The sequence below is a fragment of the Mycteria americana genome, chromosome 14 (genome assembly GCF_035582795.1).
Source record: "Mycteria americana isolate JAX WOST 10 ecotype Jacksonville Zoo and Gardens chromosome 14, USCA_MyAme_1.0, whole genome shotgun sequence".
Taxonomy (NCBI): Eukaryota; Metazoa; Chordata; class Aves; order Ciconiiformes; family Ciconiidae; genus Mycteria; species Mycteria americana.
This window is the reverse complement of record NC_134378.1, coordinates 10906547-10920844: the sequence shown is the minus strand read 5'-3', so window position 1 is coordinate 10920844 and position 14298 is coordinate 10906547. Positions and strand designations below refer to the sequence as shown.

General features: G+C 40.0%; 1 protein-coding gene across 1 annotated transcript in view; it reads left to right on the top strand.

The window, feature by feature from the left end:
- BCAS1 (brain enriched myelin associated protein 1) overlaps positions 1-14298 on the top strand; it is a 50753-nt gene that overhangs the window by 16494 nt on the left and 19961 nt on the right. The window contains exons 5-8 of the mRNA XM_075516946.1: positions 496-540; positions 5395-5535; positions 8748-8783; positions 9126-9329. Coding sequence (XP_075373061.1) covers positions 496-540; positions 5395-5535; positions 8748-8783; positions 9126-9329 — 426 coding nt within the window. The remainder of the gene's footprint in view (positions 1-495; positions 541-5394; positions 5536-8747; positions 8784-9125; positions 9330-14298) is intronic.

Here is a 14298-nt window from a genome sequence, read left to right as displayed (position 1 = left end):
AGAAGTAATGAAGCCAAACAGATGCCTTAGAGAATGACTTGAGAGTGATAGAGAGAAGTGTCGGTACGGTGCAGTTATGACCAAATGGTGATGACCTGCTCTGGAAACTTCCTCTTCTGCATAGATACTTGTAGCTCTGGAGGTATTTAGCTGCCTTTAGGATTCTTCTGCATGATGAAAGTTTTTGTGATATCTCTCTAAAAGTCCATTTTTATGGATTAATTGGACGTATAAGCTTGAATAATATATCTTTGGTCCGGATATTTTTCATTTTAGCCATTGACTTTAAGGTGTTCTCGAGAAACATTTATATTACAAATCTTATTTGTAATAATTTATATTACAAATTACACTACATGTGGGGGGAAAGCAATATTTTTTGTACTTTCACCTTTGTGCTAGGAAAAAACTGCTAGTTTCAAATATATGATATTTCAGATCTTTTGAAAGACTGAGTTGGGTATGACTGACTGTTTTTTCTCAAATACATTTAAGGTCTCCCCAAGCAAAGCTGAACCCAAAAGTGATTCTGAAGACAAGGTAGGCAAATTCCTCATTCTGTCACTGGTCACTAGATGTTTTTGACACGGGTATTTCCTCTTCATTGTGTTGCTTTTTCCCCCAGTTGATGTTATCATTTGAAGTAATTTAAAAGATTTTTCCCCTGAATAAATTCGAAAGGAAGATGAGCATAAACAGTGAAATTCTTCGTATCATATGTTACAATCAAGATCTGAACTGTAGCATTTGGTTGGACTTGACGATCTTAAAGGTCTTTTCCAACCTATACGATTCTGTGATTTTCTGCAAGGTTGGTGATGACCCGGGGTAACACTTTTGGTTATTACTCTGACTTGTCCTTGGTCTAAAACTACAGGTCCCTGCAGTGAAATCCGCCTGACTCCCCAGAAAACTCCATCTGCTCATAGGGCTGTGCAAAGCTTCTGGTTTTTCATTTCCAGTTGTGCATATACATGTCTTCTTTATCTCTCTTCACACCTGCTGGAGCTGCCACGTCCTGGTGGGGAGGACACACGAGGTCCCCTGCCTGTGGCAGCTTTTGGCTAGGTGGGCAGGAGCCTGCGCCCCCCCGCCTGCCCTGCAGGGCATCCACAGCTGCTGCTGGGTCCCCCCTCGGGGTGCAGGAGGATGGGCAAGGATCAGCTTGCTGCTGAAACCAAAAAGCGAAGGAGATCCCACCATTGCCTCTCTGGGGCTCTTCTGGCTGAAGCACCCCTGTATGGCCTGTGCTGCAGTCGGGGCTGAGGGGCTGTTCCTAGGCAGCAGCTGAAACCCCAGGAAGATGATGGAGCTGCTCTGAGCAGGACTGGGACTTGCAGGGAGAGCTGTCCTTCCCTGACGGCTCAGGATTCTTTCCTTTGCACACAGAGATGAGGATCAGGTCTTTTTAAGTGGGGTGCATTGAACACTCAAGCTGTTCTAATACAATGCACCAGGCTGGCTGGAAGTGTGTGTGATATTCCCACGGGGAACTGAAATCCGTATTGGCTGGACAGGTACAGAACCAGTCTGAGAAACGCTCTTCCATGTAACAGGCAGATGTGGCCTCTTGCTTTCCTCTTGCAAACCATTTGTTCTTGGATTCCGCTGACAAGAGGAAACTTGTTTTTAGAGTCTGTGAGCAGCGATGGTCCTTTATATGTGAATTCAGAGAAGCTTCATTATTATAGCTTTCACTTGCTATTAGAGATACTGAAAATATCAGATTGATCCAACGTGTTTAACAACTTTGTAAAAAAAAAAAAAAACACCACAAATATATAGAAAAACCTAAACTGTAAAAATTAAGTTGAAAACATAATCTTCTAAAATTGAAAAATGTAGGTGTTTAAAGGCTTCTCCTTTCCTCTTTTTCCTGTTCTATTAGTGCCAAAACTTAAATAGTTTCAACAGAGGCAGAAGTGAGACAATTTGTATTAAGCTGTCTATCTTCTAATGTTTCAGTGGCTTACAGGCATATCACTGACTGCGTAACTGGGAATTTCCAGATTAAATGTCCTTCACATTGTTATGACTATAATAACTAAAGTTTTTCTTGCAACGCCTGTGATAAAATTTAATTAACACATAAAGAATAAAACCCTAAAAAAGGAAATGGTCTTTCCATGCAACCATTAGGTAGCCAAAATCACTAGGCATCAACATTTTTGTTCTTTATCCTATTTTTTTTATCCTTTTTGTCCCATTCAATTTTTTATATAGCCTCGTACTGAAATGGTGAAGTCAGTCTTTCCAGAAAGCTTGGTGAGTACATGGGGGATACACATCACTCCCCGATTATAGCTTAATAGTTCTGGAAATCATCAACCAGGGCTAAGGTCTTGAAGAGATCCAGAAAAGGTAGTTATCAATTTGCACTGTTTCGGTGAGGCTTGTAGCTCCTTCAGCAGCTTCTGAAAAAGCCAGTTGTTCAGTCCTGTTTGCATAGCTGACTTTATCAAGCGCACCCATGTGCTTCTGTAACAGGTGACTGTTGGTGCAGGTGTACTGCTGTTTGGAAACAAATATGCTGTTGGGGTTTGGTTTGCTATCACACCTGTGAGGGCAAACAAACCCAGGTGACTAGCAGGATACACAAACTCATTATATAGAGGTTAAATGGGAGTTGCTTTTTTACAAAGAATTCCTTTATCCTCGCTATCTTCTTGATACAAATGCCATTTTCGCTATGTTAAAGGAAAAATATGTTTAAAAGGTTAATTTCTCAACTGTCATATAGGAAAAGCTGCAGATTTTTCACCTGATATGTATAATGAAATAATGGGCACTTTTCCCCTGAGAAGTAACTTCTATCTTAAGGGTAAAGTTGTGCTCTTAAGCGAGGCTTTCCCCTTCGTGCAGTCTGAGCCCTCCTGAGTGCCGTGGGGCTTTTGCGTGGTTTGGCTGGCACAGGGACCACTGTGCCTTGGAGTCCTGGGCGCGCTTTCATTTTGGCTGCTCGTGCACCCCCTTGGCAGGGAGGAGCTGGGTTTTATCACACCAGGGGTGGTACATTCCCAGTGTGTCTCAGCAGTGCTCTCCCATGGCTAAGAGGACAAACAAGCTTTCTCATAAATCTGAGAGCGAGCCACAGCCCACCTCAGCTTTGCAAAGCGCAGCAGCATACTCCCTCCTGCTGAAACGCAGAGGTGTGCGGCATCAGCAAAGCTGAACTCGGTGGTTTTTGTAGCAACATGCTGTCAACAGCAATGCCTCTGGCTTTAATCAGCTGGCTAAAGACATGTATGCTTTCAGCAGCCTGGGCACACCCTTAAAGATTGTCATTTCATCCATGTAAACACAGGAGTTTAATATAAGTTGAGTCATACTTCCTTGGATTAATTGATCCTTTGCAAGTTCATACTAACCAACATGGCATTCAGATCAGATCTGCCCCGGACCACCTATTTGACCCTTCTGTAGCAGATCCTGACTTGTTCCCGCATCACTGTATGTTTGGGAATACTGAGAATGGTACAGAGTACTGCAGGGGAAAATGGCCAATTTGGATGCGACTGGCCACAGCCTCTTCATAGTACAAAGCACTTGTAGGAAGCACGTAATCGCACTGCATGAAACGATCTTTAGACCAAGACCTCAACGTCACATGCTCCCGAGTGTTACGTTCTGTACTCTGGGCCTTTCCTCCTACCCTGTTGGTTGTGGTCAACCACAGCGCTTGACGCTTCACGTTGCAAATACTGTAGGCTGATTGTTTCTTTGGAGTTTGGGTCTCTTCATGCTTCCATAGTTCCTGGAAAATTTTGTCAACTCATTTTAAAGCTTTTTACTGGTTGGAAGCTTTTATTTTTGGCTTGTTCAAGTATAAAAGAAAACAGAATGAAGCTTGTGAAGGGACAAGCTAATTACCCAGAGGGTGAACACTTGAATCATTTGTCATTGAAATATAATTTTTTAAAATTTGTATTTCTTAATTATATATTGGCCTGATGCTTAATTAAATCAGGAAATAAATTGCCTAAGGGAGATGAGAATGAAGTCCAGGATACTAGCAAGCAGCAAAAGAAATACTACATCCTCCTTTCTACTAGGTAATCACAAAGGCATCTTACTGCTTTAAAACCTGACACCATGAAACACTGAAGAGTGAAGAATACTGCCCTGTATTATTTGTGATTAGTCATATATTATGGGCATATGTACAGTGCAGTTACCACAGCACAGACTCTTGTGTTAACTTGTTTATGTTATGAAGCTCAGTTAAGCAGCCTTGGATACTTGTGGCTTTGTGTCCCTCTCCTTTCTTATTATTGAAAAGGGGAAAATGGTGGGGAAGAAAGGAAAAAAAAAAAAAAACCAAAAAAACAAAAAACCCCTTATTGTTCATAACACGAAAACGTAAGCTTTTTTCCCGCACTGATAAATCCAGAGGGTTGGGTTGAAGACTCGGGGGGGAGGAGACTTGAACAGTGAAATCTTGAAGAGGTTCTTGAATTCGGAAACATATTTTTTTCCAATGCTGTGAAAAGTTAAATGGAACATTTTAGCAAATGTTACGCAAGTTTTTCCAAGACTTGTCAAAGTCATGTATTTGAGTAGGCCCACCTCTGCCCTGCCCACTATGCAGGGTAACGTATTTGGCATTGAGCTGCAGGTAGTCTTTTTAAAAACAGCCTGATACTGCTTTTTCCATCTAGTCATCAGTATCAATGTTTTTCTTTAATTTATAGCACTTCGTAGTGGATTTTTCAATGTGATGCCTAGGTTTTTAGAGATCCAGTCTCTAATGTCAGTGGGCGACGATTCCCAAAACAAGTGCCTTCTGCAGACATTTAGAATGGAGTGAAAAGGAAGCAGCGCTTTCTGTTTCAACACCTTCCGTATCAGTATATCATTACTATTTTTCTGATACTTTTACTTCTAACTTATTTCATGAACGTTAGTGCAGATTTGAAATATTTCATGTAGCATGTATCATGAATATTCATACTGCCCTTTTCCTAAATAATGCATTATGCAAAACATTTTAAAGTCCCTACAATACTGCAATAAAAAGAATGAAGGTATTTCCAAAGATTTATATATCTGCTTATTTTAAACTTATAAATCCCAAATTCAGTTGCTTACTCATGAATTCAAAGTACAGAATTCTTAGTCTTTGTGGGCTTTGGGTCTCAATTTAATGAAGAATTGCGGGGGCAAATTGTAGTTTAATTTTGAGTCAACTGGATTGCCCTAGCTTTTATATTTATTTCACTACTCATGTGAAAGTCTAAGGAGAACTGAGTAATTAGAAGAAAATATAATTTGTTGTCCAGGGCACAAAGGAAATGTTTGTTTTTAATATAGTATGTATGACTGTTTGAATGTTTTTCATGAACCAAATAATTACTTTGCAATAAGTACTCAACTTCAAATGCCGTTGTACAAAAGGGATCGAAAGTGGAAAAAGGCCATGGTGGGCAACCTGCTCCGAAGACAGCGGCAGAATCCCAAACTAAAGGAGCCAAGAAAAAGAAGGCAGAGAGTCCCAAGCTAGGACACAGTACATTTAGTAAACTCTTTAGGCATAAGGTCTGTATGAAACTCTAGCAAGAGCAGAACCCTGAGCAGTAACAGATGGCTCCTGTCACAGAGCAAAGTGATTTAATTGGTAACTGAAATCAGCATCTGGCCAGCTGTGCAGTGCTCTGAAAACTACTGGCATGAGCATTTCTGTGCCATGTTATGAAAACAATCTTCATGTGCAACATTTCTCTCATTATACCATCTGTGAATTCAGGATTCTGAAACAATTCCTCTAACCTTCCCTGCTATGTGCTTCCCAGTTACACTTACTAATGCTCACTAAGCTTCCCTGGCCACGTAAAATAAAATAAAAGGTACTGACAAACAATGAATTATGCAGATACAAACAGCGCCTGCAATTGCAGGACAGGTTTAAGAGCTCAGTCCAACTACAATTAAGGCTTTATGATCCACGTTGCCTTAACATGCACTGCCATGTAGTTAAAATTGGTGATTTGGTAAACTGGGGCATCTGATATGGCACAAACAAGGTTGGAACACGAAATTTCTTTCAGAAATAGTTACTTTTCACTCAAAACAAGAAAAGTAATTGTTGACTGGATTCTAAGTTTAGTTTGGATGGAGAAAGTTTGGTTTTCATGGATACTTTAAAGTTGTTCAAAATGCCCACTTTTTGTGCAAATGGTTGTTTTAGAGGGCATTATCTTTTATCTTAAAAAAAAAAATCACTGCAAACTTTTCATCAGCTTTTGTCTCGAGGTCCATATTTGGGCATTTCTGCATTCTCTGAAGAAGATAATCTGCCATGATGTTCTGTAGCAGGGAAGCAGAGAATTACAGCTTTTTAGCCCAAAGAATGCAGAGGCAGAGACCCTTCTACTGGGGGAGGAAAGTAATTAATATTTAATGCTCACTCAAAACACCCACATGGACTTTCTGGTGAGTAGGGGGCTTTATAATCAAGGGCACAAGGCACAGGGAGTTCTTTAAGATATTTTCAAAACAAAAATGTTTTTTTCACTGTCTCATCTTTGAGATAAAAATGTCATCTGCATATTACTGAAGGAATAATAATCTTCCCAATGGGAAGTCTACAGTTCTTGCCAACAGCTTAAAGTTAAGATCTCATCTTGTATATAATATACTACATTGATAGCTAATAGTTTTGATATTAAATACAGTTAAAATATGAATTACTTGTTCATAATGAATTAAGGCTTCCTAGTAAAAAACATACCTAGCTAGCATTTTTTTAAGGTGCTACGTTTCTTCTACAACAGTTCAAAAATCTCATAATGAGTTGTTGGGAGAGATGATTGGTTTTCATTAGGCTATTTGATAGAATTTTAAAGACTCTTGGTTTGGAATGAAACTAGTTATCTTGAAGGAATGCAACAGCACTAAATTTCTACAGTAATAAAATGTCTTATAAAAGGCCATTACTTTTAAATAGTTTTTTCTTGTTTCTAAGTTTATTTTCACAGCTTTCTTTCCACATACAAAATACAGAAGCACTAAGTGGGGCATCATTTATGACATAGTAAGAATAAAGGAGATGGATGAAAATGGTGCCAACAGTTTGCTTGTAAGGCTGATTGAAAGTGGAAATTCAAATCAGAGCAGTGATGTGACAGGCAAGCCCTGAAGTTATCACCTCTAGTAAAAAAAAAAAGTAGTTCTGTTTATCTCTTTTCATTTGAAATGCCTTAGCATGATGTGTCAACTAGATGAATGGGTAATGAATTCCTTTATTTGAAATGATCATTTTAATATAGGTAGTCATATTTAATTTTAAGCACGTCACTCTCTCCTCTGAAAGTTCTGTCTCTGCAAGTCTTCCAAAATGCACTTCTCAGTACCTTAGTTAAGAAAAGATTTACTATTAGGTTAACAAACGTTGTCTTTCAGTGTCCTGTGTTTACATAAATACTAACTGTAAAGCAACCTGTGAATGTTGTTTTCAAACAGCAATGTGCATCCTAATATAAATGTGTAACATAAGCTGATGGAATGGGATTTGGCCATTTGACCTCAAAGACTGAGTTTGGATGGCATTTGGCAGCTGGGTCCCTGTCAGTTCTTTTATTCCCATCCATGTATATTTGCCTTGCATTGCATGCCAGTTTTGCAGTAAAACTGTACTTATTTATGGAATTTTGACTTGGAAGGGTTAATCACTTATTTTCAGCATTAGTACTGAAGCCAGCTTGTGCCATTACACTACTTTTTACCACTTGCTCTGGATCTTGTTCATTAGAGCTAACCACAAAAAGAAGTTCTTGGCTCCTGCAAAATAACTCTCACCTATTCTTTCAAGAAATCTGCAAAGCCTGTGGCAGGCTGCCTAAGCCCAGGGGTGCCGGGCTCACATTTACTTGAGTTTGTGGCTTGCTGCTCCTCTCTTTGTACAGCTCAGATACTCATCTTCAGCGTAAGCTATGCTGGATGTCAATGCTGGTCAATAGATACTGATACATATCACTGGCCAGAAAGGAGTTTAACAAACTGGATCACTCCTGGCTTCATATATTTTGATGAAACCAGGAGACCCATCACTGTGAATGATTTTTTTTTTCCTTTTTTTTTTTTACAAAAGAGTAAATCCCACCTAACGCACAAAAGTGGGAGTGGATGGACTAAACCAATCTCCAGCACCTGCAGACCTTCTCTTTGTAGAGCTGCAACTCCTGCTTCTAAGTTATAAAGCCACTGTTGTTCTGTGCCCTTCGTTTCCAGGCAGTCATCTGCCTATGTTCTGTATTGCAGAAAGCAAAGCCTCCTGCTTTGAAGGTGACGTTAGCACGTCGCTGACTGGTATGCAATTCCCCCAGTGGCAAAGACCCAGCTCTGGCTTGTATGTGTGCACTGAAAGTTGCACACGCAGACCCAGCTCAGAAAAAAATCTCTGCTAATATCTTAAAACCCTGTGTAATGTCTTACCTGAAGAAACTGGGAATGCATATGTAAACACACGTTTTGAAAGAACAAATTGAGGACTGCAAGCACGGTGGCATGAGCGCAAAGCAATTCAACACAAGGCTGCAAGGCTGCTGCAGGTAGAGGGATGCAAGCTGGCAGTCCCTTCAGGCAGCCTCGCCTCTGCCAGAGATCAGTTTCCATGGTTGCAGGAGCCAGGACTTTCACAAACATTCACTAAAAATAAAATAATTTGTGACACAGACAATTCCTGAACTGTGTAACTGTGAGTGCTGACATTGCCCGAGACAGACTTGTCTTTGTGTTTTGTTTCCCTTCAGGCTGCAAAAGAGACGCAACAGACAACTAATACCAAAGTGAGTAGGATGATTCAAGTTATCTGTATGAATAACACAGTCAAAGGCTAATTATTCTCACTGTCATTTTCAGTCTCAAAGACACTGTTTTAATTTCTTAATTAATCATCTCTGCTACGAAGGGTGGGTTGCTATGTAATTTGCTTCCTCCGTTGAAGCCATTACTTCATTTGAAGGGACAGGGCAAGGCGGCTCGCGAGCTGCCCCTCGTTGCTTGGCGTGTCCTGGGCAGCGCTGGTCCGCTGCACGCTTACCTCTTGTACCAGGTGATGCCTGAACACGCTGCGAGTGTCTTGTCCTTCGCACATTTCCAATAGCCTACGTGTTCACGTTTCTTTCTAGAGCACCGAACAGCAGCCTGTTACCTCTGCAAAATCAGACAAAAATGTCCCTTCCTCTCAAGAGCCGCAGGCAACTAAGCAAAATACAAAAGCCCCCGAGCCTGCAGCCCAACAGCAGGCAGCGGCCACCGAAGCCCCCAAAGAGGCGACGAAGGAGAAAGCATCATCCGCTCCCATGCCGCTGAGCAAGCTCTTTTGGAAAAAGGTACGTCTGGGTTTTGGAGCTGGCCCATCCCACGGCTCCATCTTCACACAGCGTCTAGAGTTATTGCTAAGCGTAGAGTTACAGTAAAGCAGTCAGATCTGCAAAGCTGAGCATGTCCCACATGCTAAAGGCATGAGGGGCACAAATGATATATGCAGTTACAAATGCATACGTGAGCTTTGGGCGGTCACGTATACAATGGCTAAGAATGGCAGTTAGACTCCTGCAGAAGGATCTTATAAAACTGTAGTCTTTCAAACCTGTCTGTACTATTTTTGAATGGTATTATGGAAGAAGGAATATTACTCTGTCAATTCAACACACTTGTTAAAAAGCCTATGGAGATTATAATATTCTTTACCAAATTATATCATTAATAGAGAGATAGCTAGAAAAACACATTTTGTTTTTATGAGAACTGTTTGATTTGGTTCTAAATGTCTGAAAACCTGGAACCTGGTAGGTTTATTCTCACTCAACAGAAAAAGTTTCATACCAGAGTGGGTCAGTTTTTAAGTTTGGGGATGGAGGTCGATTGCTTGGGAAGACATATTTTTCCTCAGGTTAAATAGCAATTTTAACCAAAATTAGGACTAACTTTGAAAACATGGTCCCTGTTTCCATGATCCTCAGTAGTTTATAAGCTGAAAGCTTATTCTTTTCTCATTTCACTTACAAGAAGAGCTGTATTAAACTTTACTGAATCACTGTATGTTGAATAACTGCTTTCCTGGGCTTCTGTTCAAGTTCAAATCCCAGAAATGAAATGCTTCCAAACACACAGATGTTGACTGAGCAGCTAGCCCTGCAGCTTCTTTAGCTGCATTTTCCCTACTGGGCACTGATACTGGAAATAGAGTTTGGGTATGTTACTTACATTAAGAAAAAGAAGTTGTTTAGGTATTTACAGAGTAAACATGCTTGAAAGCAATCTAAGCTTGAAACATTTGTTACTTGGGACTTAATTTCCTGTGGAACGCGGCTAATCAGGTACTTAAAATGAGAGGAAAGTTGTGAAGAAGAGGGAGAGGGAGGTTTTTAATACAGTTGTTATTGCTACGGAAACCTCCTCCTCTGTCTGAGCAGTCTGGCTTATTTGAAAGCAGAGATGGGAAGCAGGATGTATGCTGAACATCAGGATAAAATAAGAAACAAAGAGGCCTTCTGGCAAACGGTTGTATGCAGTTTCAGTGTAAAACTGAAAGTAATAAATCTGGTCTGAAGTTCAGTATTTTCATAATGAAGTAACAAGGTCTTTTGTGTTTGAAAAACTATGTAAGAAGGGAACATTTTCTTGCAGAAAAATAGTGAAAATCACTCCTGTGGAGGAGCGATTAGTGGTGATGGTTGGTTTAAAAAAAAAAAAATCTGGTTGGGTTAATCTTTAAAAATAACGTTTTGAAATCTTACCAAAACCTTACATAGTTATAGGTATTTTACTGCTTTGTATAATGTAGGTTCTGCCCACAGTGAACACCAGCTCCCCATATCTCATAGCTAAGCTAAACCAGGTCTAGGTACCTACCCTGTGTCTTTCTAACCTTACAGCAATCTTCACTGAAGTCCTGGGATCTCAAACATCTCAGGGGTACAAACCTTGTACCAAAATTCTGTCTTTCACTTCTGTTTGTTCGTAATGTTGGGTTTCATTTATCCTACATCATCATTAAAATAAAGCTGCTTACATCAGTGAATGGAAAGTGTAGAGAACTCTCTACAAATCCAACCAGGTTTTGGTTGCTACCAAAAATATTAAGGGCTAGTTAAATCATTTACCCAAACGCGCTGACCTACAATAGTACGTGAAATCTGACTTTTAACTTTGTAAAATGAGGCCATTTCTGCTTAGTTAGAACTTCTTGGAATCATCCCAAGACCAAATGTTTTTGCAAGTTTTCTGGAGTAAATTTCTGCAGCGGAGAACTGAATTTGGTCCTAAGGATTTAAAAAAAAAAAAAAAATCTGCCTGCTTGAGCATTGAATCCTTACCTGTAAAAAGCTGATGTTGCTTTAATGGATTTTCTTGACAGAGAATAATATTATATTTCCTTTGATGAAAGACCCTGGTGACCCAGTCAGCTTGAAGCTAAAAAAAAAAAAAAAAAATTAGGATAGATTTAAAAAAAAAAAGTCCTTAGACTACAGGTTAGCTTCAAACTCAGCTTGGCTCGAGGATTCTGTCTTTTTTTTTTTTTTTTCATTCCTGCAGTGATTTTTATCTTCTTTCTGGCACCCTTAATGGACTGCCCTTTTGCTAGGATAGAGAATCAAAGCTAGCAACTGTTCCAAATAGGTGTATAATTCAGTCGTGTAGTTTTTCTTTTGAACTAACAAATAACAACCACAACACCCAATAGATCCAGGATTCAGATCCAGCTTCTCTCTTTTCAGGCAGTCTCTCAAATATCTATCTTCTGATGAGCTTTCACTTCAAAGTAAAGCTAATGAAGTTCCCATCAACACGTTGTAGTTAATGCCACTGCTCTGACTACAGACAAATAAATATGTAAGAGAAAAAGAAAAAAAATCCTTATTCAACTCCTCAGATGGAAACCGCTTTGACTGTATTTGCCCCATTTCTTGATCAGTCTGCACAAAAGTTTTAACTGTTACTCGAATGTTTGTCATACTAGCATTTTTTTTTTTCAAATACTAAGGAATATTAATATAGAATTACAGTTAGTAATTTCACATATTTGTGTTGGAAACCTGGTTTTCAAGACCTTGTAGATATCTGATCAGGGCAGAGAAACATGACACTCCATTTATATCTGATCAAAGCATGCCGGTAAATGATAGAGGAAAGTGACTGAGGGAGTATTATTTAGACTGCTCTATGAATTATCTTAAATATATCCGCTTTTAAAAAAACTAGAATTTTAAGCTGTTGCAATTCTGTTGCCATACAAACACAGAAAAATTATGCCCTTTCTACTGAGAGGTATTTATACACTGATAATAGAAATAGCAAACTGGTTAGCTATTAAGTGAAGCAGAATAACACCTTTTATTGCTGAGCCTGCAACCATACTCTGCCTTAGGAAAGCAAAGATAAATATTTGGGTGGAGTGTACGAGATAAGTGTTAAAATTACCGAGGACTTACCAAGTTCCCATATATTCCAGGATGGGAGCAGTTTACCTCCTCCCATCCTGGAATATATCACCTATCAGGCAGGAGAGAAGGAGATTCTGGCTGGTTTTTGCTGGGTAAATGGATGAAGAAAACTTTAACGAGAATTCCCCTGGTTGAGGGAGTGAGGAGGACAATAAGCAATGGGCTTTTGGGGGCCATCTCGCAAGCCGGCTGCTGGCATAGGTGCCATCCTTACAGCAGGGAGGGCCCGTACCCTCCTCAAGCCAGTGAATAAAACCAACAGGACTTGTGAGTCAGCGCCATGCTCCTGGGCTGTTTACAGACCAGTGTGCTTTAACTATAAGCTGGCAGGGGCTAATAACGATTAGTTAATAGTCTGAGCTGTTCTAGCTCAAGATCTGCGGAGCGGCACCTTCAGGCAGCAGCTGTGGGCCACAGGGAGCTTCAGGGTGAAGGTCCGAGAGCACGTTGATGGCTGAAGCTGAGCCACCTAACTGCAGCAACCCGTCATCTTTGCACAGGCAAAGGAGGGCAGAAAAGTGGATTAAAGTCTCTCTAACCCTCTCTGCTTCCTGCCTGTGAGGCTGTGAGCAGCAGGAACAGATCGCAAGCATGACTGCTCTTTTAAGTGGAAATTTCTTGAGCAAAAGGTCATCTCTCATCTACATTCAGATAAAAGAAAAGCTGCTTCATAAAGAAGGTATGACCCAGGAAAAGCAGAAGAACTGTTCCTTGAGCCTAATGAAATGCAGTGGAGAGTGCCAGTTCAGACGCTAGCACAAGATCAAAGCAGGGTACAGTGTTTACCTCAATTCTGAGGAAAGATGCAGCAAGCAAAAGGAAAACTCCTATTAAAGTTATCCAGGTCACAAAATAAGTTACACTCTTCTAAAGCAACAGTTTGTATGGTCAGGAACCTAGATAAGAAAATGGTGTAGTAATAGTTCCCCAAAACAAGAACCAGAAGAAGACTCAAAGAGTAGACACAAACTTTCCACCATAACTGTTTTAAGTAAGCTTATTACTAGGAGAAAACTAGAGACGCCGTCGTTTAAGAGACGGAAGAATGCGTCCCAAACATAGTGAAACAAAAAGCCTAGTAAAAAGTAAAATACTCCCCGCGGTGCATCACAATAACTGCTGACTTAGGTTGAATTTATTACAATTTGTGTCTAAGGAAACCAGAGGCAGAATTTGGACCCATGAATCCAGCACCCTCAGTTGATGCAATTTACAGGTTTAAGGTGATAACTTACATTTATGAGAACACTTATGCATTAAAGACTTACGAAGCTGATAGAGCTGGCTGTGTGCAAATTATTATTATATACAAACTGCAGTTTCATCCTAAAACTAGTCACGAAACTGTATATAATTTTTCTTTCTTCCACATGAAGTAAAGAAGTAACTTAGCCCATTGCTCTAGAGAACCTTTTAGGTTAATGTAACATCATTCAAAGTTTATTGACTTTTTATCTTTGTCAAGCTCTTCCTATTACACTTTCCTGCCAGAAACACCTTGGCGATTCTCTTGAATGCACAAATGCAAATTTTTCTTCCAGTTTCTTAAGGGAAACAGGAACAAAAATTAAAAACTCTGTTCTGAAAAGTATGTCAGAAAACCTTCTTAGCTGAAAGGGGCTTTCCCTTCTACTGAAAGACTGCGCAGGCATTCCCTGCATCTCTGAAGTACACAATATACCGTGCTCGTGTGTCATCAGTCTCCAAGAATCTGTCACCTTGATCAGTCTTATTTGAGAGGATTTTGTGATGTGTCTAGATTTTCCTTTTGTCCCAGTATATCTGAATACCCTGATCTGATTGCACAGAAGTTGTGGAACCTCCAGCCTTGGAGATACTAAAAGCTCAGCTT